The following is a 24,542-nucleotide window of genomic DNA, read 5'->3' as shown; positions in this document are numbered from 1 at the left end:
AAATGAAAACACAGGCTGTTGCAGTCTAAGATGTAAAAGGCATTTATATACTTACATGTAGTAATTAAATATAAATACATATTTCTGGTTTTTCAGTCTTTCTAGATATATGTGAACTTCCTCAAACTGAGAGGATTGATTGTTTTTATGAGGAAAGCACAAGTTCCCCTCTAAACATTGATTTTTTCCAACACTCATGATATTAGTGGAAAGCTGAAATGGAGATTCAGCAGGGGAAAGGGAGGGATCATTCTTTTTGCAGAGCTTGTGATCCAGAAAATGGGCAAGTAACCACATGGTCCATCAGTGCATGAGGCTCAGGCAGTTGTGAATGTAAAGAAAAGAGGCATCCTACCCAGGCGTGCATGGAAGAATCATCATCTAAATTGAGACCTTATGGATGAATAAGAGTCCCCCAGGTGAGGTGTTCAAGCAAAGAGAGCAGTATGTACAAGAGCCTAGAGATCAGAGAGACAGGGTCCAGTTAGAGGACTTATCGTAGTTTCCAATGACTGGAAGACAAAAGGGAGACAGATGGTGAGTGTTGAGAGATGAGGGCTGAAGGGAAGCCAAAGGCCTGGCCACCAAGCCCACTAGGAAAAGCAATGGGGAGCCATAGAGGATCTTAAACAGAGGAGGATAGCAGGATGAGATTTGCAATTTAGAGATATAATTATAATGATAATAATAACAATAATAATAATGATTGCTAACGTTTATTGTGTCGATAACACGCCAGACGGTATGCTAAACGTTTTATAGCATACACTTTCTGATATATTTTTTAAGTTAGATTACTGTAGCTGACAATAAAAGTTATGTACATTGTAACTGTCAGATAGTGGGAGGAGAAACATTTTAGTTTGCTTACATAGGGCTTTGTTTTATAATTATCAGTGTGAGTGCGGCTTTATGGGAAGTATGGACCCCAGCTTTAGAGAACATAATTTGACAGTGTAAACAAACAGGATACTTTTCATTTTGAGAACATAAAACTATTTGGGAATAGTGGTTAAACTACAGAATAGCTTTTAATTAACACAGAATGAATTATGTTTAATTTATTTCTCCATAGCACAGTTTTGTGTTAGCTTACTAACTGTGTGTGTGTGGTGTGTATGCACTGAGGTAAGCGGAGATTGGTGAGAAGGCCTTGGAAGAAAGTTACAAATGTGTGCCTTGAATTATGGAAGTGTGCATAAAGTTTTTGAGAAGACATAAAACTACCAGGAGGATAGCATCTTTATACTGATAGGTTTCTTAAAGGCATTGTTGAAATGAAGAGCTATGGAAATTATCATAAAGTTAGCTGGCAAGCAACAGGCTGGACATGCTCCTAGAAGTGACATTAAAAATATTTAGTAACCAATATGATACAAGCATTGATTAATCAAAAAGGACTCATGTCACAGAGCTGGAGGCTCCCTGCTGGTGTCTGGGTACTGGGAATATCCAGGGGTGCTGAAGGAGGGACCATAGATGCTAGAGCAGCTGGGAAACCTCGGAGGTCATAGGGTCTTCACTGTTTACCAAGGAATATGGAACTATTTCAATATTTTATTACCAACCAGTATGACCATACCAATAGTATTGGCTTAATATTAGCTGCACGTGTTCCTATTTTTAGTATGAATAGCAAAGCTATATAAAGACGGCAAGATGGTAAGCATCTGTACAAGGTACAGGAAAACGTGCTCAGAGAACACTGCATTTGAAAACAATCAGTAAACTTAACATCCCTCAAATAGACTTATGTTCCAAAGAAAATGAGTCAGAACCCCAAAACAGAATATAAGCAGAGCCCAACTTCAAAAAAATGTAGCATTCATCATAATGGAGATAGATTGCGCTCAACATTGGAGGACACATAGTTTTGGTTCTTCACTAAATAAGGACATAAAATTCTCAGAATGAACTCCCACTTTCAAATGTTTACTGAGCTCTTAGAATACACAAGAGCATCGGGAGCAAAAACAACATTCTCCTTTAGTAAGGACATCTTCCTTGTCAAAGTGTATGGAGGGAGGTCACAGAGCAGAAATCGGAAAGGGAGATGTGTCAGGTCTGCCACTTGCTGCTGGATGATCTTTGAGAAGTTAATGTATTAGTTAGTATGCTGGTTTAACTCCTTTACTAGAGATCAAAGCAACAGTGGCTTGAATAAAGTGCATTACGTTATTTCTCTCTCACTTCAAAGTCCAAGCTGGCAGGCAGTCCAAGCTGGTAAGCAGCTTCGTGTGGTCATCTGAGACGTGGGCTTTGCCATGCCATCAGGTGGCGTGTTATCCGCATCGTGGAAGCTGACTCAACACCACATCTCCGTTCCTGCCAGCTGGGAATGGAGGCAACATAGCGCAGTGGAAGGCATGGCTTTGAAAGGCGTGACCTACAACTTACACACATCAATTCAACTCACATTCCATTGACTATTACTGAATCACCTGGCCATCCCCACCTGCAGAGGAGGTTAAGAATTGTGGTCACCAGTTTGTCAGCTGTGTACCCAGCTAAAACTATGGAGGTTCCAGTATTAAAAGGGAGAAGGAACAAATGGATATTGGGGAACAATTAGCAGACCGTGATGCCTTTAACTATTCCAAGCCTCAGTTTCACCTTTGTGAAATATGGAGAATTGTGTTAAATGATCAGTGTGTAGAAAACACTTAACCCAGTGCCTGGCACATGTTAAGTCCTCAACAGTAATTAGTTTCCCTCCTCCCTGTCTTCATGCAGTGGTGGCCCCGGTAGTGCTGATAGGATTCTTGTTTACAGAGGGTCCAGCTATGTAAGAGCGCAGACCTGGTATAAGGAACAGTCATGTGGCGTCAATCTAGTTACTGTTTTTCATCCTGTGCCACATCCACGAAGTTCACAAGTTTTCCCAATGCACAAGGTTTACTGGTTTACTACTTTTGTTAGTTTTACTATTAAAGGGTATCTTCCAGGCCATCCCTGGTGGCCTAGTGGTTAAGTTTGGTGCACTCTGCTTTGGGGGACTTAGTTCCCAGGCGCGGACTTACAAGGTTCGTCTGTCAGTGGCCTTGCTGTGACAGCGGCTTACATACAAAATAGAGGAAGATTGGCAACAGATGTTAGCTCCAGGCAAATCTTCCTCAGCAAAAATCAATCAATCAATCAATCAATCAATCAATAAAGAGTATCTTCCTTGAGCCCCTGGATCTCTTTCCATTTTGATGAAATGAGTGCAGTGACCTACAGGAAGCCTCTCTAGGAAATGTGAAAGATCCCTCTGGAACCTCAGCTCTGAGGAAGAGCCTAGAGCAAATCCTGCATTGCCAGTCCTTCAGCTTTTTCTCCTCCATATTCTACTTTTCTAAAATATATCCAAAGGAACTAGGCTCTGCTGGGGGCCATCATTCTTTTTCTTCTGTCCGGATGTAGACGTTAGGTTCCTGAGACCCTTTCTTTGTAATTATTTCCCTGACTTGTTCCAACGGTCTCAATATACTAATCTTAAGATATCTTCCATCTCTTGTTACTTAACGGAGAAGTACTGCTCCCTTCCTAACCATATTTCCCTTATTTTTATAGTATGTAGTCTCCAAGAAGGCCCCCGGTAATCCTTACCCCATGATATTCACTTTCTTATATAGTCTACTCTCGCTCTGAGTCAGGGCTGGCCTGTGTGATCCACAGATTATGGTGGAGGTAGTGGTTTGTGACATCAAGGCTAGGTCATAAAGCTACTGAAGCATTCGCTTTGCTTCTTTTTGGATCCCTTGGTCTGGTGGACATGAGCCACCATGCTAGGAAGACACCCAGAAGCCTCTTGGGAAAAGCCCATGTGCCAACAGCCAGCGACAAATTGCCACTCACGTGAGTGAGCCAACTTGGAAACAGATCCTCCAGCTTCGGTCAAGTCTTCAGATGATTGCAGCCCCCACCAACATCTAACTCTGACCTCACGAACAATCAAGCCATGCTCTTTCTGCATGTATGATCTATATACACTGTAAGACAATAAATGTGTACTGTCGTTTTAAACCATTATGTTTTGGGGTTATCCGTTACACAACAATAGATAACTAATTTACTATTGATCTTTACTCTATACTTTTTGAAATTGTCATGTGTTTCTTTCCTCAGATCTTCTCCCACTGTATTTGTTGTGCATTTCCCTGGGTGAATCACTACAAGTCTTCAGTCAGGGTGAGTGGAGTGCAAAGCAGACTGCAATCCGCTCTGAAGAATATTAAATTTCTTTAGGAATTATTTCTTTTTAAAATATAAGTTAGAGTGGATTCAAAGTTATCAGTATAATTCTCTTGTTTGATTCATCCCAGTTTGCCTTCGCAAATGGGAGGGAAAGGACCCTTGTTGCAGGCTGCAAGACAGAAGTGTTCACGACCCATATACTGCCTCATCCATTAGAAACAGCTACAGGTGCATATCGTTAATAGTTGTAGGGCTAAAAAGTTTATTCCACCTTTTACTTTCTTATATTCTTCCCCCCATCTCAGTATATACAGGGGAGGGTAACATTTGTGAAAATTACATATGCCATGATAAATAAACAAATAAACAAACAAATAATGATTGAGAACCCATTCTCAGACACGTGGATTAAATTTCACATACAAAATGTACTTTCTCCTGTATCCTGTTGATCATTCCCATCCACAGAGACAGTGGTGGACAGTATGTATACAAGATCACTAAACCAGACTGTGGGATGCCTAACCCAGGCGTCCTAGTAATATTATAAGCATAAATTACATAGTTGAAATGATGGTGTGAAGATACATATTAATCACCAGTGCAGTCAAATAATGAGCTTGGCCATGGTAGTTTCACACACAAATTCTGATTCTCAACACGATTGCTTACATTTGGTCTTCTAAAATCCTTTTTTTCTTTTCTATCACTTTTCTTCCCAACTTTCTCTTTATTCCCAAAAGATTGTTGTTTCTTCTTTTGGGCTTCCTTCTAGACGTACCCTTATTGAATTCTTTTTTTTGTTTTTTTTTTAATTTTTTTTTTTAATTTTATTTATTTTTTGATTGAGCTAACATTGATTTACAACATTATAGAAATTTTGGGTGTACATCATTATATTACAATTTCTGTGTATTTTACATCATGTTCACCACCCAAAGACTAAGTACCATCCATCACCACACACACGTGCCTAACCACCCCTCTCGCCCTCCTCCTTCCCTCTTCCCCTCTGGTAACCACCAATCCAATCTCTCTCTCTCTATGTGTTTATTTGTTGTTGTTGCTATCTTCTATTTAGGAGTGAGATCATACAATGTTTGACTTTCTGGAATTCTAATAAAGTGATAATATTGAAACCACTGAAGTTAAGTGTTTAAACGTAATCATGAAAATGTGCATATCTTTGCTGTTAAAATCAACTCTAACCACCTCACATTGTAAAAAATCTCTAGGGGCTGGCCTGGTGGTGTCACGGTTAAGTTCACACATTTGCACGCTCTTCTTTGGTGTCCCGGGGTTCGAGGGTTTGGATCCCGGGCCTGGACCTACATACCACTCATCAAGCCAAGCTGTTGCAGCATCCCATATACAAAATGGAGGAAGATTGGCACAGACCTTAGCTCAGGGCCAATCTCCCTCACCAAAACAAAACAAAAGAAAACAAAACTCTAAAATGACTAATTTTTGTTCCCCAAATCACAAACACATATCTAGGCTTAGATTTCAAGTCGTATGTTGGCTAGCCCCGTCTCACCACTCTGCTTCTGCAGCGTCCACTTTCCCACAGCAAGCTTTCTTACTCTCCTGTTGCAGCCACATCTCATGTCCCGAATAGGGGGGCTCCACTGTCTCAGAACAGACTTCTGTCCTTTAGGACAAAAATCATCTTTCATCTCCTTAATAAAACTTTACTAGACCAAACAGACTCTAGCTATGGTATCCCTCAGTGTTCTTAGTTGCAAACAGCAGCATTTACTCTAAGGAGCTTTACATACATTAAATAACCTTAAGACGTTTGCAGAATCCACCAGGAGAATCAGAGTCGAGCTGGAACAACCCCACATTGTATCAGGAGCCACTCCAAGGAAGACATCAATTCCCTTGAATACCACAGCTTGCACGAGGGATGCTGGGAACCCTGGCAAAAGATGGCTTCCACTGTGCACCTGCTTATTCCTGCTACTCCCTTCAGAATTTAAGTCCTGGGCCTGGGGGTGTGTTTGATGCATGGAGTTTAGGACAAACCCTGGACCTTGTTTCATGGGAGGCTGGGAGAATGAATCCAGGCTTCAAGCTGGGGAGGAAGGGCTCTTAATGTAGGAGCGGGTGTTGAAAAAGATGCTGGGCAGTGACAAACACGACAAACACCCTCTGTAGTCAGTAGCTCTTAAAACTATGTGTGCTGCCTTTTATTCAACTTGAGTGACATTAAGAGTATTAACTATTAATCAAACATGATTTTAAATAGGGTCCACTTTTAACAAAATTGTGAAGTTGACAATGTTTTTAACCTCTCTCTTAACCTCTTAGCATAGTTTTCTTCAATCCCAGGCTCTCTGTTTCTCTCTCTACATGTTTTTCAGTGTTTCATCTGAGAAATTTACTCTTACCCTCTATCTTTTTTTGGCATTGTGCTTGGGTGGATAGAAGGGACTGCTCTCGAGGCCTCCAATTCTGTTATGTACTTGACTCCTTGCTCTTTGAGCCTAGCCAGGTACTGTGACTCAGGCACTTGTATTGAAATGTTCTAAGAAATTATGTTTTGGGGCTAGCCCAGTGGTGCAGCAGTTAAGTGCGCACATTCCGCTTTGGTGGCCCAGGGTTCGCTGGTTCAGATCCCCGGTGTGGACATGGTACCACTTGGCAAGCCATACTGTGGGAGGCCTCCCACATAAAAAGTAGAGGAAGATGGGCATGGATGTTAGGTCAGGGCCAGTCTTCCTCAGCAAAAAGAGGAGGATTGGCAGCAGGTGTGAGCTCAGGGCTTATCATCCTTAAAAACAAAAAAAGAAATTATATTTGGGGGAAGGCTAAAGTATTGCATAATTTAGTTACCCCATTTATACTGTAAGCTTTGTAAGGCTGTTTTCATATCATTTCCTATAGCATAAAGCCATAATTTTAAAGTTTAAAGGAATCATAGAGATCACTAAACCCTCATCTTATAGATGAAGTAATTAAGGGCCAGGGAGATGCAAAGATTTGTTCAAAGCCAATCATTTAGTTTTAAAGTTGAGAGTAGCTTATCTTAGCAAATTGTAAGACTCATACACCAAATATCAGCAATCCTAGGTTTTCATGGGTATGATAGAGGAATGGGCGCTGTAGGAGAAAATAGGGAAAACTATGAAAATAAAACTATTTGTTTTCCTGTCAGCTATTGATAAAGTGACCACACATGCCATTGTATCTGGGACTCTTTTCGGATTACCCCGAATGTCTGGAATAATTATTAAAAGGCACGTCTTTCACTCTCACAAGTTTGCTGGTTCAGAACATAAATTACAGGTTATCTCACTTATTAAAAAAAAAATTGCATCACTCTTCAGTAGTCGCATTTGCTCAGCACATGTATTGAGGTAAAAGGATTGGCTTACACTCTAAATACAATGATTAACCAGAGTAAAATTGAGGCTGCAATGCAGTGGCTTTCAAATTGCAAGTCATAACCGTTGACGGGTCATGAAATGAATTTGGGGTTATAATCAACATTTAAAGAAGGAATAGAGTAGACGATAAATCAGAATGCATCACATGTAGTAAACATAAGTATTATTTTACAAACTTTTTTCAGTTATACACACATATACAGTAGCAGACTTGGTCTCAGCGTAATCTAGTTCTTATTGTAGGTTGCAATTAAAAAAAGTGGGAAAGCCACTGCATGATGAAACCCAGAACTTAGAGAGCTCTGAAAAAGAAGATGCAAGCTCGCGATGGTTTATACCACTTTGCAGTAAGCTGTGAGATGAACCGGTTGTGTCGGTTCTAAAAGGTAACTTTTAGTTACCTTTAGTTAGAAGGTAACTAAAATTGACACACTTTGAGACACAGTAAAGAATAAATACTAACGCTTTCACTACAATTATAGTCAGAGGAAGTGATGATCACCTTAAAGTGTATGTTCTTTAGTTGTCTTCATATTCCAAAGTATTATTAAATAATAACGCAATACAGATCCACCTGCTGCAAACACTATTTGGAGCTTACCTAGTACCTTATGTAAGGATGTTACAGGATTTCTAAAGGACTCAGGGATACCTGATTTATTAAAATGCTATTAGAGAAAAATGTTGTAGAAGTATATTTCTAATATGACAGATATTTTGACATATCGAGTAAAAAAACAGATGACAGCATAGTACCTTTGATATGATTCCATTTCTGTAAAAAATAACATGTATGTGCCTGTGTGTGTATCAGGGTTTGCCAGCCTCGGTACTACTGACATTTTGGGCCAGATAATTATTTGCTATAAGGGGCTGTCCTACATACTACAGCATATTTAGCAGCATCCTTGGCCTCTACCTACTAGATGCCAGTAGCAGCCTCCGCAAATCCCCACCCAGTTGTGACAATCAAAAATGTCTCCAGGGGCCTGCCCGGTGGCACAGCAGTTAAGTGCGCACGTTCAGCTTCAGCGGCCCACGGTTCGCTGGTTCAGATCCTGGGTGTGGACATGGCACCGCTTGGCAAGCCATGCTGTGGCAGGTGTCCCACATATAAAGTAGAGGAAGATGGGCACCGATGTTAGCTCAGGGCCAGTCTTCCTCAGCAAAAAGAGGGGGATAGGCAGCAGATGTTAGCTCAGGGCTAATCTTCCTCAAAAAAAAGAAAAGTCTCCAGACATCACCAGATGACCTCAGATGAGAACCACCAATATAGGTATAATTGACCAAGGAGTTGTCTCTTTAGTGGATGGACTTGTTTTTTTTTTTTTTTAATTTTCTCTCTTTTGATTGTTTATAGATTCTGATTTTTCTATAATGAGCATGTAGTATTTTCATAACGATAAAGCACATAAAAGTGTATTTCCATTGAAAAAAATGTATTGGTTTCTCAGTAGTTATTTTTACAACTTTGATGATTGAGATTCTTAAGCAGAAAGATGTTCCTGTGGAATCAAGAAGGAGGCTCATAATTACAGAGGCCAAGTAAGCATGATTTCTTTCATTTTGTTTTATTCATTCATTCATTCACAAAATATCTATTTATTAGCACTGTGTCTGTATGTTAACATATGACAAAAAGAGAGACTTTAAAAATACAATCATTAAGTACCATTTTCCCTGTGCCTCAGAGAAAACTGGAATTAGGAAAAAAATTAAAATGTCATTAAATATATTTTGTGAACACAGTAATTTCTAAAACAAATCAGATTCACTGGCATTCCAAACCTTCTAAGGTCATTAAATGACCTGAATGTCATTAAAAATGTATTATCATACATCCATACTTTGGAACTCTTTTCTAGACATTAAAAGAATGAGCTAGAGCTAAATATTGAGACATGAAAAATGTTCAGGATATACTAGTTAAGGAAAAAGCATACTGCAGAGAAAGTACACACAGTGTAATCCTACCATGAAAAATTTTTACTGGCACATGGATATTATAAAACATATAGTCTATATATGCTTATAAAAGTTCTAGAAATATATGTAACAAACATTAACAGTACTTACCTCTGGAACATGAGAAAGGGGAGATGCAATGGAAAGGAATTCCACTTTTATTTTTACATGTTGGCATTGCTTTAATTTTTGCAACACACATCTAACAAATAAAAATAGATTTGGAAGTGGCTTAATATCTAGACTTCATCTTTTCCTTTCTTTAAGCCTTGGCAAAATAGTTATATAATGGCTGGGCATTTTTACGATTGACCTCTTAGTCATGAAGGGTGTGTCTCTCAGCCTGGTCTCAAGTACCTGTACAGAGGGAGGTGGAGGTGAGGGTGCCTCCCTCAGCATCGGTCTGTAGGAGGGGTAAGCCACGATGTTATCACGTTCACTTATTTACAGAATTTAACTACTATGTACACATTGAAGATTGTGGATATTTAAAATGTTGGCATGCAATTGAGTTATATCTGAACCACCCTTGGCAACAGATTACTGCATTTACTGCATTGTTATTTAACATTTGTCTGTGTGTGTGTATGTGTGTGTGTGCTTCTTGTTTTCCCTACTTGTAAACAGGGGCTGCCTTAGCCTGCTTGGGCTGCTATAATCAAATACCACACACTGGGTAGCTTGTAAACAGGAGAAATTTATTTCTCCTAGGTCCGGAGTCTGGAAGTCAGACATCAGGGTGCCACTGTGGTCTGGTGAGAGCCCTCTTCCGGGTCGCAGCCGTCTCGTTGTATCTTCATGTGGTAGGAGAGACTAGGGACCTCTGAAGCCTTTTCATTAGGCACTCGTCCCATTCATGAGGGCTCCACCCTCAAGACTTAAGGCCCTGCCTCCTAATACTATTATCTTTTTGGTTTGGATTTCAACATGAGTTTTGAAGGGACAGGAACATTCAGACCATCACAGGGCCATAGGCTATATTTCCATTCCTCCCTCTGCAACTAGCAGGCTTAGTCATTATTAGGAGACCCGAGCATCACATTGGTTAAGGCAACCAGAGGCAGGCAACAGAGCACCGAATGAAATGTTTCTGGTCTAACTACTCTTTTTCTAATATCATACTAAATTGGATGAACAGGATTAAGAGAACACCTGAGGTTTTTAGGTTCCTCCCCTTCATGCTGGAATGATTCAGAGCTGTGTGGGAACCAATTAATCTGTTCAGATTATGTCATCTGAACCTCCCCGTGAATAACAGCCCTGACTTTCTTCCTTTCTCTCAATAGTCCATTGAAGCCACAAGATGAAAAATGCCATTGCATGAGCAGAGGCTTGAACCATATTGCAATCACGAGGGGAACTGTTGGGCTATTTATCAAGAGGGTCTGCACATTTTCCAAGCCTAAGCTTAGGAGTCAATGATTGCACCTACTTCCCAGTCTTTTTGCTATTTTTCGTCCTATTTTTTTTCCATACAAAAAACAAAAACCTACTGATTACTTGATCTGGTTATCATAAATTGATTTAGATTTCCTGGAGTTACGAGACCTTTAGATGATAGGATTTTCAGTGATACTAATAAATACAATTTCAGAAGAGCCATAATTAATTAATAAATAACTAATTAAATAAATAATTAAGTGGAGCTTGCACTTCTGCCTGGCAATTTCACTTCCAGCCAGTGACATGTCAGCAGTGGTAAATGTGCTAGAGAAAGAATATTGAAGTGTTTGCATGACATAGTGCCTTTATTTATTTATCCGTTCACTTTAAATTGCCAATTTAATAGAATGAGTATATATCAACCCACACAATACTTCCCAAGATGCTTGCCTTTATGGATTATGTTCCATTTTTACTTGACAACATTGAGAAAATATTTATTAAGAGCCTGCTACATCTCAACCACTTTTCAGAATCTTTTTCCACAATATTTTAAGTTTGGTTGGTTCTACATATGGTTAAGCTGCAACATATTCCCATATGCTTTGTGTACATTAGAGCTCAATAAATGTTTGTTGAACAGAAGGCAAAATTATTTTTTATATCATGATGATTACACAGAAATTTTAAGAAAAAACAAAATTATAAATTCAAATAGCATTTCCCTAGCCCAGCTCTTCAACTATCCCTTTTTTCCTGGGCATAAATAATTTGTTTTCAGTAAGCTTCAACTTATTTATATCATTTTAACAGTTACATTTAAGCTACCATATAGAGTACCATGAATTTGTCAGAAAAATCATTAGGATATATAAAATGTCCATGATCTATGCAATAATGTCACAAAGTAAGTATTGCTGCTGCTGAGAAATTTATAGATGATACATAATCATCTTTTTATCTTGAGTGCTTAGCACAGTGACTGGCTCATAGTAGGGGTTTTTTTTAGCCACTTTATTTAGGAGTAATTCACATACCATAATATTAACCCTTTTAAAATGTTCAATTCGGTGGTTTTTACTATAATCACAGAGTTGGCAACCATCAGCATAATCTCATTTTGAACATTTTCATCTCTTCAAAAAGAAATCCCTTCCCATTGATAGTCACTTCCCATTTCCCCTTTTCCCTAGCCACTGGCAACCATCAGTCAATTTTATATCTCGATGGGCTTGCCTATTCAGGACATTTCATATAAATAGAATTCTACAATATGCAGCCTTTTGTCTCTCATTTCTTTCATTAGAATAATGTTTTCAATGTTTATCCATGTTGTACCATGTATCAGTAATTTATTCTTTTTACGGCTGAATAATATTTCATTGTATGGCTATGTCACATTTTGTTTATCTATTCATCATTTGATGGATAACTGAGTTGTTTCCACTTTTTGGCTATTATGAATAATGCTACTATGAACATTGATGTACAAGTTTTTATGTAGACATATGTTTTCATTTCTCTTGGTTATTTATCTAAGAGTGGAATCGCTGGATCATATGGTAACTCTACAGGCAGCCTTTTGAGGAACCGCCAAATTACTTTTACAAAGTGTCTGCACCATTAAAATTCCACAATCAATACATAATATTCTAATTTATCCATATTTTTGCCAGCACTTGCTATTGTCTTTCTTATTACAGTACAGCCATCTTAGTGGGTATGAAATGTATCTCACTGTGGGTTTTGATTTGCATTTTCCTAATGACTAATGAGGTTGAGTATTTTTTCATGTGCTTATTGGCTGTTTGTATATCTTCTTTGGATAAATGTGTATTCAAATGACTTGTCCATTTGAAAAATTGGGTTGTGTTCTTACTGTTGAATTATAAGACCTCTTCATATATTCTGGGTACAAGTCCCTTATCAGATATATGATTTGTAAATATAGTCCCTCATTCTTCAATTTGTCTTTTCATTTTCTTTTCACTTTTTTCTTTTTTTTTTTTTTTTCACTTTCCTTTGAAGTGCGAAGTTTTCAGTTTTGATGAAGTCCAACTTATCTATTTTTTCTTTTCTGTTTTTGGTGTCACATCTAAGAAACCATGGCCTAATCCATGGACACTGAAGTTTACACCTCTAATTTCTTCTAAGAACTTGAAAGTTTTAGCTCTTATATTTGATCCACTTTGAGTTAATTTTCGTACATGTTGTGCGGTAGAAGTCCAGTTTCATTCTTTTGCATACAGATGTCCAGTTGTCCCAGGACCATCATTGAAAAGACTCTTCTTTCTCCCAGCGAACTGTCTTGGCACCCTGTAAGAGTCACTTGACCATAAACATATGGACTTGTTTCTGGAGTCTCAGTTCTATTCCACTGATCTGCATGTTTATCTTTGTGCCAGCACCACATGGCCTTGATGACTGTAGCTTTGTACTAAGTTTTGAAATTGGGAAGCACGAGTCCTCCAACTTGGTTCTTTTTCAAGATTGTTTGTCTTATTAGGTTTATAAAGAAATGATTATTTAATTAGTGAATAAATGAACACAGTTTTAAAAGTTTCATTTTGGGGGAGGGGAAGAGGTTGGGAATTTTATTACCCTTAAAGGAATCTAGCTAAGAGATGGTGGTATTCAGATGTGTGTACCTTCAAAAAACATGCCAGGATTGGTCCTATTTTACAAACATGGCTTTGGTGGCCTGGTTTCTGCTGCCTGGGTTGCAGGACAGAATGGATTTCTGAATTCTCTGTAATTGGCACCATGCTGGGAGCATACGGGGTGCTCAACAAGTACTTATTGATTAAATGCCTTGTTCTTTTGCTTTGTTTTAACCTATTGATTGTCTTTTTGCTACCTTTTGGTTGATAGTTGCTGAAATTTCTTGTTTTTCTAGCCTATTCAATAACTACGCAATTTTGGTTTAGAATACTATTTCCCTAAGCTTCTGCCGATTTTCTGCACAGCATCAAAATATGCTGGGCAGATGATATTCGAGAAAAGAACCATTAGGAATTCTTTTCAGATGGAGTATCAAGGAATTGGATTTGCCTCTCTTTCCCACTCTGTTCTCTTTACTCTCACGTGCAAGGCGGCCTTGCCTTCTCTCAGACCCCAAGGGCAGAGAATAATTCCCTTTTCCAAGGCTGGCAATGGTGCCTGCTTTGAGTTTCCTGAAGTACCATTTCCTCCAAGACTCCCCAGACTGAGATAGAGTGGACCCTGATTCTCAGTGGATATTCAGTCTTGGATAGTCCACCACTCCCACACAAACTAAAAGAAAAAAAAGAGCTGTCATGTCTGTTAAAGTTTTGAATCTTCACATTTTTGTTTATATTTGTTCCTAATTTGGTACATCAGGCCTGGCCTGTCCTCTGTGTACCTCGAGTTAATTTTCCCCCGTGTTTACCTCAGCCTGTTAAAACGCATTCTTGTTTAAGATTTAAGTTCTAATAGTCTCCTCGTCTCCCTCCAGGCTCCCGGTACGCTAGCTCTGCTAGGCACACAGTGGGTACTCACTCGATATTATCCGAGGATTAATTTATTGTTAATTGTCTTGTCTTCCGTTCCAGAACACCAGCTACTGAAAGACTACAGGCAGAGTTCAGGGTGAAGTGTTTAATACACAGAACAACAGATACCCCCATATCAGTGATGAAATCTAAGTAATTTCCCTTTTCCAGTGCGCCAGTGGCTGCTACAAGCTCCCAATAGGGCGTGACGGAAAGCTGAAAAGATGGTTAGGCATAAACATGGTCGTCTTACCACCTGAGTTGATTTACCTAACTGGAGCGACCCATGCAAAAGGCTGCTGCTGGGATCCCGCAGTCAGAACCGCCATGGCAAATTAAAAGCCCTGGCTAGGGTCAGGAGACCGGGATCATAATTCGGGCTTCTCCGCTCAGTGTCTGTGAAACCTTGGGAACTCTTTTTCCATTGATTAATTCATTCGGTAAATATTAATTCGCTCCAACTATATGCGAGGGATCTAACGATAACAGCCAACGATGGGAATCTACATTCACGGAGTCTACATTCCAGCGGAAGGGTGGAGGGAGGCGTATGCCACAACCTGCGGCTATCCGAACCCCCGCCCCCCCAGTCTAAAACAGTGGGGTAGGCTCTAGGTTCAATTTGAATTGTTAAGGCCTCTTAACTTAGTATATGATCAAAGCTTAGAGTACAGCAAAACCTGGACACCACTGTGGGCATATGAATACCCCCTATTTCCTCTACAAAGCGGGTACTACTAACACTCCCTGGAACTGCTGTCAGTGTTCTACCCCGCCCCAGAACGCACCCCACCCCTCCGCTCCGCCCTGACCTAGGGGCAACAGCCGCACCCATTTTCAAAGGCTGCAGGCGGGATGGTATTTGGTATTCCGAAAGGCTGTTTGAAAAATTTCCTTTGGCCCAAATCATGCGTTTGCTAGTCGACATGGGTTAGGGGTGCAGAAAAGTGGGTTTCGGTTTAACAGTAGGGCAGCAAGGTGCTGGGGAGGTCAGGCGACCCTAACATTTGGACACGGAACTGCATCAAAAAGACGGCAGCGGTGAACAGAAGCCGGAATGACCCTGCAGAGGCCATGCAGGTTTCAAGGCAGCGCTCCGTCCTCCAGACCCAGCCTGGAAGCTTCTTTCCCAACGCGCGCTTTCAAGGCATTCTAGCTGGCCCCAGGCAGCGCCCACCCCACCCGCAGCCGCGCGCTCAGTGGCGCGCCGCTCAGACCTGCAGCAGAGCAGGCGAGGCGGCCAGGCCCCCTTCACTGCGCATGACCCCGGGCCTCCGCGCTCTCCTGCCGGGGCCCCGCCCGCCGCCGGCGCCGCGGGCCCCGCCCATGACGTCCGCCCGCCGGGGCGGGGCTTGGGCCTGGGGGCGGGGCGAGGCGCGTAGTTGAATGGGGCGCCGCGACGAGCCGCACATTCCAGCGGGCCCACGTGACGCGGCCGCGCGGCCTGAGGTAAACAACCGCGGCCCCGCCTCCCGGCCCGTCCGCGCGCCCCGCTCCGCTCCTCGCCGGCGGGACGCGCTCCACCGGGGCGGCCGGCTTCCTCCGCGAGTCCCCAGCGGCCGGCGCCGGCTGGAGCAGCGGCAGCGGGCGCGGCGCCCCGGCTCTGCGGGCCGAGCGCGTGGCCCTCCCCGCCCCCGCGCGCTGTGGCGCAGCAGGAATTTGGCGGGGACCCGGGCGCTATTTGCGGCTCCTGACGCGCCGGCGGCCCTCCGCTCATTTCTATTCTCGGGCCCCGGGGTCACCGCGCTCGGCCGGCCCCCTCCCCCGGGCCCGGAGGGTGTGTCCCCGCCGCAGGGCTCGCCGCGCCTATAAGGGGCCGAGCGGCGGGCAGGGCCATGCAGCTCTACAGCAGCGTCTGCACCCACTACCCCGCCGGGGCCCCGGGGCCCACGGCCGCCGCCCCCGCGCCGCCCGCCGCCGCCGCCGCCCCGTTCAAGGTCTCGCTGCAGCCGCCGGGCCCCGCCAGCGGCGCGCCCGAGCCCGAGTCCGGTGAGTGCCAGCCCGCCGCGGCCGCCGAGCCGCGGGAAGCCGCCGCCGCGCCCGCCGCCAAGATGCCCGCCTTCTCGTCCTGCTTCGAGATGGTGGCCGGGGCCACCGCCCCCGCCGCCGCCGCCGCCGCCGGGCCGCCCGGCGGGTCCTGCAAGCCGCCGCTGCCGCCGCACTACACGTCCACGGCGCAGATCACCGTGCGCGCCCTGGGCGCCGAGCGGCTGCTGCTGCCCGGGCCCGAGCCCGCCGCCGCGCCCGCCGCGCCCGCCGCGCCCCGCGGCCGCTGCCTGCTGCTGGCGCCCGCGCCCGGCGCCCCGGCCCCGCCGCGCCGCGCCGCCTCGGCCTGGCTCCTGGAGGAGCTGCTGCGGCCCGACGGCCCCGAGCCCGCGGGCGCCGACGCCGCCCGGGAGGCCTCCGAGCGAAACTTCCGACTGAGCGAGCACCGCCAGGCCCTGGCCGCCGCCAAGCCCCGGGGCCCCGCGCCGCCCCCGGGCAGCCCGGAGCCCGGCCCCGGGCCGTGGGCCGAGGAGCACCCGGCCGAGCGCAGCTGCCGCGCCTGGGAGAGGGCCGGCGAGCGCGGCGACCCGCCCGGCGCCCACGAGGCCCGGCGGCCCGAGCCCGAGCCCGAGGCGCCCCCGGGCCGCAGCGGCGACGCCGCCCCGGGCGGCGCGGCCGAGGCGGGGGTGGTCTCCAGGGCGGACCCCAGAGACGAGAAGCTGGCCCTGTACCTGGCCGAGGTGGAGAAGCAGGACAAGTACCTGCGGCAGCGGAATAAGTACCGCTTCCACATCATCCCCGACGGCAACTGCCTCTACCGAGCCGTCAGCAAGACGGTGTACGGGGACCAGAGCCTGCACCGCGAGCTGCGGGAGCAGACGGTGCACTACATCGCCGACCACCTAGACCACTTCAGCCCCCTGATCGAGGGCGACGTGGGCGAGTTCATCATCGCAGCCGCCCAGGACGGCGCCTGGGCCGGCTACCCGGAGTTGCTGGCCATGGGGCAGATGCTGAATGTCAATATCCACTTAACTACTGGAGGGAGGTTGGAGAGCCCCACGGTGTCCACCATGATCCACTATTTGGGCCCCGAGGATTCGCTGAGGCCCAGTATCTGGCTGAGTTGGCTCAGTAACGGACATTACGACGCGGTGTTTGATCACTGCTATCCCAATCCCGAGTACGACAATTGGTGCAAACAGACTCAGGTGCAGAGAAAACGCGACGAAGAGCTTGCCAAGTCCATGGCCATATCCCTGTCCAAGATGTATATCGAACAAAATGCATGCTCTTGAAGTGTCTGGACACCTACACCCTGGGAGAATCGTATACGTCATTTGTGTTTGGAGAATTATATGAACTCGAATCAGGGTAATAGCACTTTTAAACTTCTAGTAGATTTACTGTAGGTGTAATGCCTTAATCATTTTTTTGAATGTTTTCTCCTCAGAGCTGAAGGTTGCTGGGCACCTAAATGATGTTTCATGATAGCTTTGGGTGATCTTCCTGCTATTTATAATTTGCTGTATAAAGATGGCACTACTTAAGTTGCAAGCTAATTTCTCACAGTGTAAATTTGTTCATTCCTGGTAATCTATTTTCTATAAAAATGTATTTTTGCACAACATTTTTAAAAATGGGTGTACCTTCATCTATGATGTGTTCCATTTTGACAAACAGCTTTCCGGCATAAATCCAGAGAAGTGCTTTATATGAAGTTTATTATTTTGAACAGAGTTTGTGAATTTAGTAGTTATTTTATGTTGTTGAATTTGAATTTTACAGCTCTTCGGTAATTATTTCAAATGGATATTGATGCATTCATGTTACCAGATGATTGGCCCATTCCATTTTGATGAAACAAACATTTGTTGTTCTGGAAATCATTATTTTTCTAGAAATGGTGAACCTTTTAAAGAGAAGTACTGAAGGGAAGGTTGTGGGAAGAAGTTTTTTTCGTTAAGGGATAGTACCAGGTCTTACTTGAATGAAAGTCTGATATTTGCTGATGGCAGAGTGATTATTCTGTACTCTGGTTGATGTTTAGAGTAGATCGTCTGGTGCTCTCAGTTGTTTTTATTTATATTTGTCATTTTGTTATATAAAAGAATTTTAATATGGTCTAAGACTTTGTGACAAGATGAGCCTCCTGCTTTATATAGCATCTTGGATTCAACTAAGAGATTTAAAAATTAATAGCATAAATGCCTCAAACCAACTTTGGCACTTATTTTATAGCAGGAGAATACTGTCTTAATATTCTGTTCCTTTTAAATTCTTGGCAGAAGGCAAAATAGGATTGCCCTGTATTATGTACAAATAAAAATGTCTGTAAACAGCTTGTATGGTTTGCTGGGTCAAACAATGTTCCCAACCTCAAATCTATCTCATTTCCACTTTAGCTACTTTTAGTCATATTTATTAAGTAATGCAGTTTGTACTTTTTTATTTTGTAACATTTTGTGATTTTTTTGTACAATATTGTATTTGTACAATAGAGCAATTCTCAGCTGATGGAATGAATGAATAAAATGCATAATTTTACTTTTACAACGTCTTTTCGGCTAAAGTGGTTTTTAAGATATGAGGTGATGTCTGTAGAAATGTTTCTTACATGTATGCAACTTTTTATGTGTGAAGATATCACAGAATTCTGAGAGGTTTCTTAAGTTCTCACATGAACAGGGTAGGATAATTAGTAATTTCAAAGGATAAGTCTCAATGAAATATAATTTAAAAGTGGAGTAACTCAGGAAATTGCTCCCTTTATTTCTAACTATAATTCCTATCTAAAATTACAGACGTACCCATTGGCTCATAAACAGGGAAGTGCAAGTATTCTGTTAACCAGTACAATGTTTAATTAAATGTCATAGTTTTGTGTTCCACTTACTCTCAGAACAGATTTTAATGTTTTAAAGAGTAACCAAAGCAATGCCCTAATTTTTATCCAGTCTGACTTCTTGGGAATTTATTAATTTTAACGTGTTATCAGATTTGGTTGAGAAGTGCACCTGTATACGTAATGCTGGGTATGTTTATCGCAGAGTTTGGGCTTTTTACTTTCAGTTGATTATTTAGATGTCATGGTTATAGACACAACTGAGCTTGAGTTCATTGTTAACTGCCTTTTTGGAAGGATGCCATTGGTTATCAAGGAAAGACAATTTGTCAAAGGTTTAAATGTTAACTAATCATGCGTCTCTGGTCTTTTAGATAAGATAAGGTTTGCTTCGTGGCTTCACTAATTATGTAACTTGGGAAGAAAAATTCTTTTATTTGAATTACCTAGCTAAATATGGTTCTTTCCCTTTTCTCCACTTTGTTTAGAGCTATATGAAATTTGGAGATCCTTCCAATTTACACAAGAAATGAGTAGACTAATTAGGCATAAATTCCTAACAAGCCTTGTATAAGCCCATTACTGTTTTAAAAAACCAGATTCCTCTGTGTTCTGTTTGGTTTTCAAATTAGGATCCCAAGTCCTTGATTGAGCTCAAGAGTGATGTGTTTAAATAAAATGAGATGGATGCTAAGATTGGGTTACATGGTAGCATGGCTGTTTGCTTCTCTTCGTAGGAGGTTTATGTCTTTCCCATCCTGTTTCTGTGGCTTAGTTTCTTTGAAGAAGCGTGGTGTGGGTCACTCCCTTATGCTCAGTGTTTATTCTCCGCTGCCATTCCAGTCTTGTGTGTTAGCTGGAGCAGTCGTGGATGACTTGAGCAGTTGAAGAGTTGGAAATGCGGTTGGTTAACTCCTATTTACTTTTGGCAAACAGATTTATTAAGCAGTTCACTCCTTCAGTTACTCTTCTAGAGCTGCTAAGAGGCTCAAAACTTATGAAGGAAACAGTTGATGCCGTGAGCTAAAGTTTCTTTAGAGTTTACTCCCTCCCCCATAAAATAGGATGCAGGAGGATAGAATCTATAAGTCAACCCAGCTGTGGTGTTTTCAGGTAGATTAGAATGAAAATCATACTATTAACTGGAAAATTTTATGAAAGTGGTATGTAGATGAAAACTCTGATACAAATAACTATTAGTATGATTTGTTTTTGATTACTGTTTCATTTAAAAACTAAAGTGGCAGGCTGGCCCCATGGCCTAGCGGTTAAGTTCAGTGCAGTCTGCTTCAGCAGCCCTGGTTCATGGGTTCTGGTCCAGGGTACGGACCTACACCACTTGTCAGCCATGCTATGAGGGCAACCCACATATAAAATAGGGGAAGATTGGCGCACACATTCGCTCAGAGCTAATCTTCCTCAAGAAAAAACAACCCCAACAAAACAAAACAGTGAGATTGTCAACAGATGTTAGCTCAGGGCTAATCTTCCACAGGAAAAAAAACTAAAAAAGTGAAGTGGTATAGTTAGTACTTCAATATTTTGGCAAAAACCTAATTCCTTGAGCTTTTTGTTTTCCTCAACATTTTTTCTCTAAGATAGGATAAAACATACTTATTTTAGTATATTTAGCTGGACTGAGTAGTAAACTGTTGGTAAGTGGCTCAAGGATATATATATATATGTGATACTTTACGTTTTTCTAAACTTACAGTTGTATGCTTGATATGGCAAAATTTTCAGTAGGTACAAAGCCGTTTCTCAGAAATCCACATTTGATAGAGGAGAGGAAATGCCTTAGAATCTTTTGAACATCAGAATTGATTAGCTTCAGCTTGACTAGATTGTCCTAGGTTGCAATATTTTCTTCATAATTGATGTACTGAAGAAAAAAAGGATCTTGAAATAATCTCACTACTAAAATGTATGTGTTTTTCCTTTTTCCCTAAAAGATGAGAAAGTTAAACTCTTAAAATTTTACTGTGGTATTTTATGTGGTCATAGGGAGGAAAAGCGTTAGAGAATACAAGTAGGTTTTCAACTTTTGGGCATCTGATAATTTGATATGTAGGTAAAGGTACTGGATAAATTCGAGAGTTTGTACTTCAAATGTGTAACATGTTTATATTTAATACTTAGTTGTCACGTGAAACATAAATCCAGCCCTTGTTTTTTTTGACGTCCCTAGAGTGTCTAGCACTGTCTCAAAGGGGCACTGAGAAAGATGACATTGGATTCCGTTTCGTTCCCTGAATCTAGCATGCTCAGTACACATGGATTGCATTGTGTTCTCTGTGGAAACCCTGCGTTCCACCCCAGTTCCTTGCAGAGTAAATGCTCAGTAAATATTTGTTGAGTGCAGGAATGAAGTGAAGGGAAATGTGTGCTTTGGAAAATATTTAGTTGGTGGGTGTGAAATTAAATAAAAATGATTTGGTTCCAAAATAATTAGGAATTATCACTGACAAAGTAATTCTGAGAATTTTAAACCGAAATTGTGTTATAAAAAGACATTAAAGTATTGAAATCTATGATGGAAAAATAGGTGTTGAAACCAAAAATTAGAATTTATTGATTTTATCTATGTGTCATCCTCCAAACATCTTCAGAACTGAACCAAGAAAAATGATTTGAAAATAGAACTTCCATTAATCTGAAGTGATAGTAAAGGTTTTGCCTTGTCCGAAGGGACTTGCTCTGACTTCAGGGGTCACACCCATCCCAAGCCCAGTCTACAGCAATTCCTAGTTTTGCTGTGTTTTCGTACTAAGCCTGGTTGGGAAGGAAGTGCTGGACAGATTTCCAGCTTACTTTGGGACTGTCGTGGTCAGGAGTGCTGGCTGCATGCTTAGGCCGTTGGTCACTGGGGCCTGGACAAGCGGTGTGAATCAGATCACGGCAGATCTATTGGGGGAAAAAAAAGCAGTGTATTTCCTCCTACTGTGAATTAGGTCAGTGACAATTCTATGAGTAAAGGTCAGAGAGAGCGTTCACTGTCATCAGACTACTCACGGTAAAACCTTACCTAGCCTGCTTTCCCGCAAGTGAATTTTCTAAAGAATTGAACAATCCGTTTATGTGTAAAATATAAAACAACTGTTTTTGACAGAGTTCTTTAAGAAGTCACCTATGGTACACTTATTTGCCTTTGTAAAATAACTGAATCTAGTGTGATCTTCCCTTAGTGACTTAGGCTCTCCTGATGGCAGGGTATATGGCTGTATAGGGCCATGCCGGCTTGGCTGATTGCTGAGGAGTGACAGTGCCTTTGTACTTTCAAGGATCTCATTGCCGGGCCTTTTATCTTCATGGTTTGTACTTTCCCGTCTCCTCCCTCACATTCTGATTGTTCCTCTCTCCATTGTCCCTTTCCAGCCCTAATTCCGTATTGTGATTTCCTATGTTGAATTAGAGACACCAACCAACATGCTAGTCAGAATCGACTCTAAGATCATAGGAAATAGGTCTCTAATTCGGGACTAGGATGCTTTGCTATGAGGAATGTGCTTGAGCTTTAGTTTTTGGTCAACCAGGGAGCTTTTTTGCCATTTTTGCACTCTTTAGTGGTATCCTGGAAATGCTGAATTTGTCTGATTAAGGGACCTCTGAATGTGTGCAGTGGCACAAAACAAAACAGAACAACTTGTGGTTAGCTGTCTGAAATCCTCACAATGGCCGTTGATTTGTCATTGCTTGGTTAATACATTGCTTCCTCTCTGCCGTATGTAATCCTTTGTAGGATGTACCTGCCATTGTCTTCCTTTCTTTTTTTTTTTTTTTAAAGATTGGCACCTGAGCCAGCTATTGCCAATCTTCTTTTTTTTTTTTCTGCTTTTTCTCCCCAAGTCCCCCCAATACATAGTTGTATATTTTAGTTGTGGGTCCTTCTAGTTGTGGCATGTGGGACGCTGCCTCAGCATGGCCTGTTGAGCGGTGCCATGTCCGTGCCCAGGATCCGAACCAATGAAACCCTAGGCCACCGAAGCAGAGAGTATGAACTTAACCACTTGGCCCTGGGCCGGCCCCTGTCTTCCTTTCTCTTATGCATTTTTGTATTTAGTTTTCTGGTCCACCAGAGTATGCTAATTATGAAGTAATTCAAATATCAGGTCCTCATTGAACAACCCCAAATCACAATGCACATGGACAGGTCCAATACAATTGTGCATGCTCTCTCTTGAATTTCCTCTCCCTAATACTTCTTTTGATGATGTGTATCATGTCTACATTGGGTAAATAAGTTAGTCTTCCTCATCTTGGCCTTCCCTTTCCTTGACAGTATTTTTCCTTCATATTGATTAGAATGGTTGAATACATTCAGTAGGAATGTGTTACTATGCATTAATATGCTGATAAATAGAACTGAGACAATTTGAAAAAATTCCAGTGGGATACATGCATTTTATATTTTAAAGCAGTTAAAGGAGAATCCTGTCCCCTCCAACCTTCCCCCCAGCATTTGTACTTTGAATTGGAATGATGTTAGCAAGCGTTACTGCCAAGTGGATTGGCAATGCATAGAGAGGTAACCTCGATGATATTATGACTGAGTCTGATCTAATGCTCCACTTGGATTAGAAGTTCTCTGAGTAATTTTGGGAATGGACCACGTGCTTGTATGTCTTAGCTTATCAAGGTACGGAAAGGTAGTGTGCACAAGAGCTAATTGTGCAGGGAACTTATACCAATGTGTCACGTAACACCTGTGCAGCCAGTTTGTAAAATAAACTCAAACACGACTTTCAGTTCTAATGACAAACAGGAAACCTTCACACTAGGTTTCTTACGGTGAAATTTGAGCTATACTGATGGTGTCATAGGAATGAAAGAAGTGGAAGAATACACTCAGGAAGTTCTTAGTTAGCTGTCACTTCACTGCCTTCGCCATCTTGCTGGAAAGTGCCAGACCTAGGGGGAGTCAGCCATAATATTTTTTTTTAAATCTAAACAATGGTCATGTCTCCATAAACAGCAGGTGCCTGAAACAGAAACCTCAGTAGTTGCTGATGCAGGATCCCAGGACAAAGAAGAGAGAGATTTAAGATGTGTGTTGAGCTTTTCAATATAAAGTAGTTCTCTGGCAGATTTTTCATTACCTTTTCGTGTTACTGCTGGTAGCTGTACTACTCAGAAATTGTGGCAGTTTGCAAAGAGGTGGCAGTACTGATTTAGAAGGCAATTGGACCCTGCAAGAATGGACAGGGCAGTGTTAATAGTTAAGCTAACTTGTTCTAACGAAAAGCTTATTTCTCTCTCACTTAACTGTTCCAAAGGGAGCAGTCC

General features: G+C 42.3%; 1 protein-coding gene, 1 long non-coding RNA gene and 1 other non-coding gene across 3 annotated transcripts in view; 2 read left to right on the top strand and 1 right to left on the bottom strand.

Moving 5' to 3' along the window:
- OTUD1 (OTU deubiquitinase 1) overlaps positions 1 to 24,542 on the top strand; it is a 102,133-nt gene that overhangs the window by 13,709 nt on the left and 63,882 nt on the right. The gene's annotated exons all lie outside the window — the stretch shown is intronic.
- Positions 1,912 to 3,664, bottom strand: LOC138921384 (uncharacterized). Its single transcript, XR_011433918.1, has 3 exons — positions 3,589 to 3,664; positions 2,175 to 2,332; positions 1,912 to 2,086 (listed from the first exon to the last, which is right to left on the bottom strand). It is a non-coding gene; the product is annotated as an uncharacterized lncRNA (long non-coding RNA).
- On the top strand, positions 16,126 to 18,974 carry LOC138915034 (OTU deubiquitinase 1). Its single transcript, XM_023632360.2, has one exon. The coding sequence runs from the start codon at positions 16,264 to 16,266 to the stop codon at positions 17,710 to 17,712; it is 1,449 nt and encodes a 482-aa protein (XP_023488128.2). The 5' UTR covers positions 16,126 to 16,263; the 3' UTR covers positions 17,713 to 18,974.

This window comes from Equus caballus, chromosome 29, assembly GCF_041296265.1.
Source record: "Equus caballus isolate H_3958 breed thoroughbred chromosome 29, TB-T2T, whole genome shotgun sequence".
Taxonomy (NCBI): Eukaryota; Metazoa; Chordata; class Mammalia; order Perissodactyla; family Equidae; genus Equus; species Equus caballus.
Note: the sequence above shows the minus strand (reverse complement) of the source record. Positions and strands in the feature narration are given on the sequence as shown.

Excerpts from the sequence above, each read along its gene's own strand:
- LOC138915034 (XM_023632360.2), top strand. The coding sequence starts at position 16,264 with ATGCAGCTCTACAGCAGCGTCTGCACCCACTACCCCGCCGGGGCCCCG.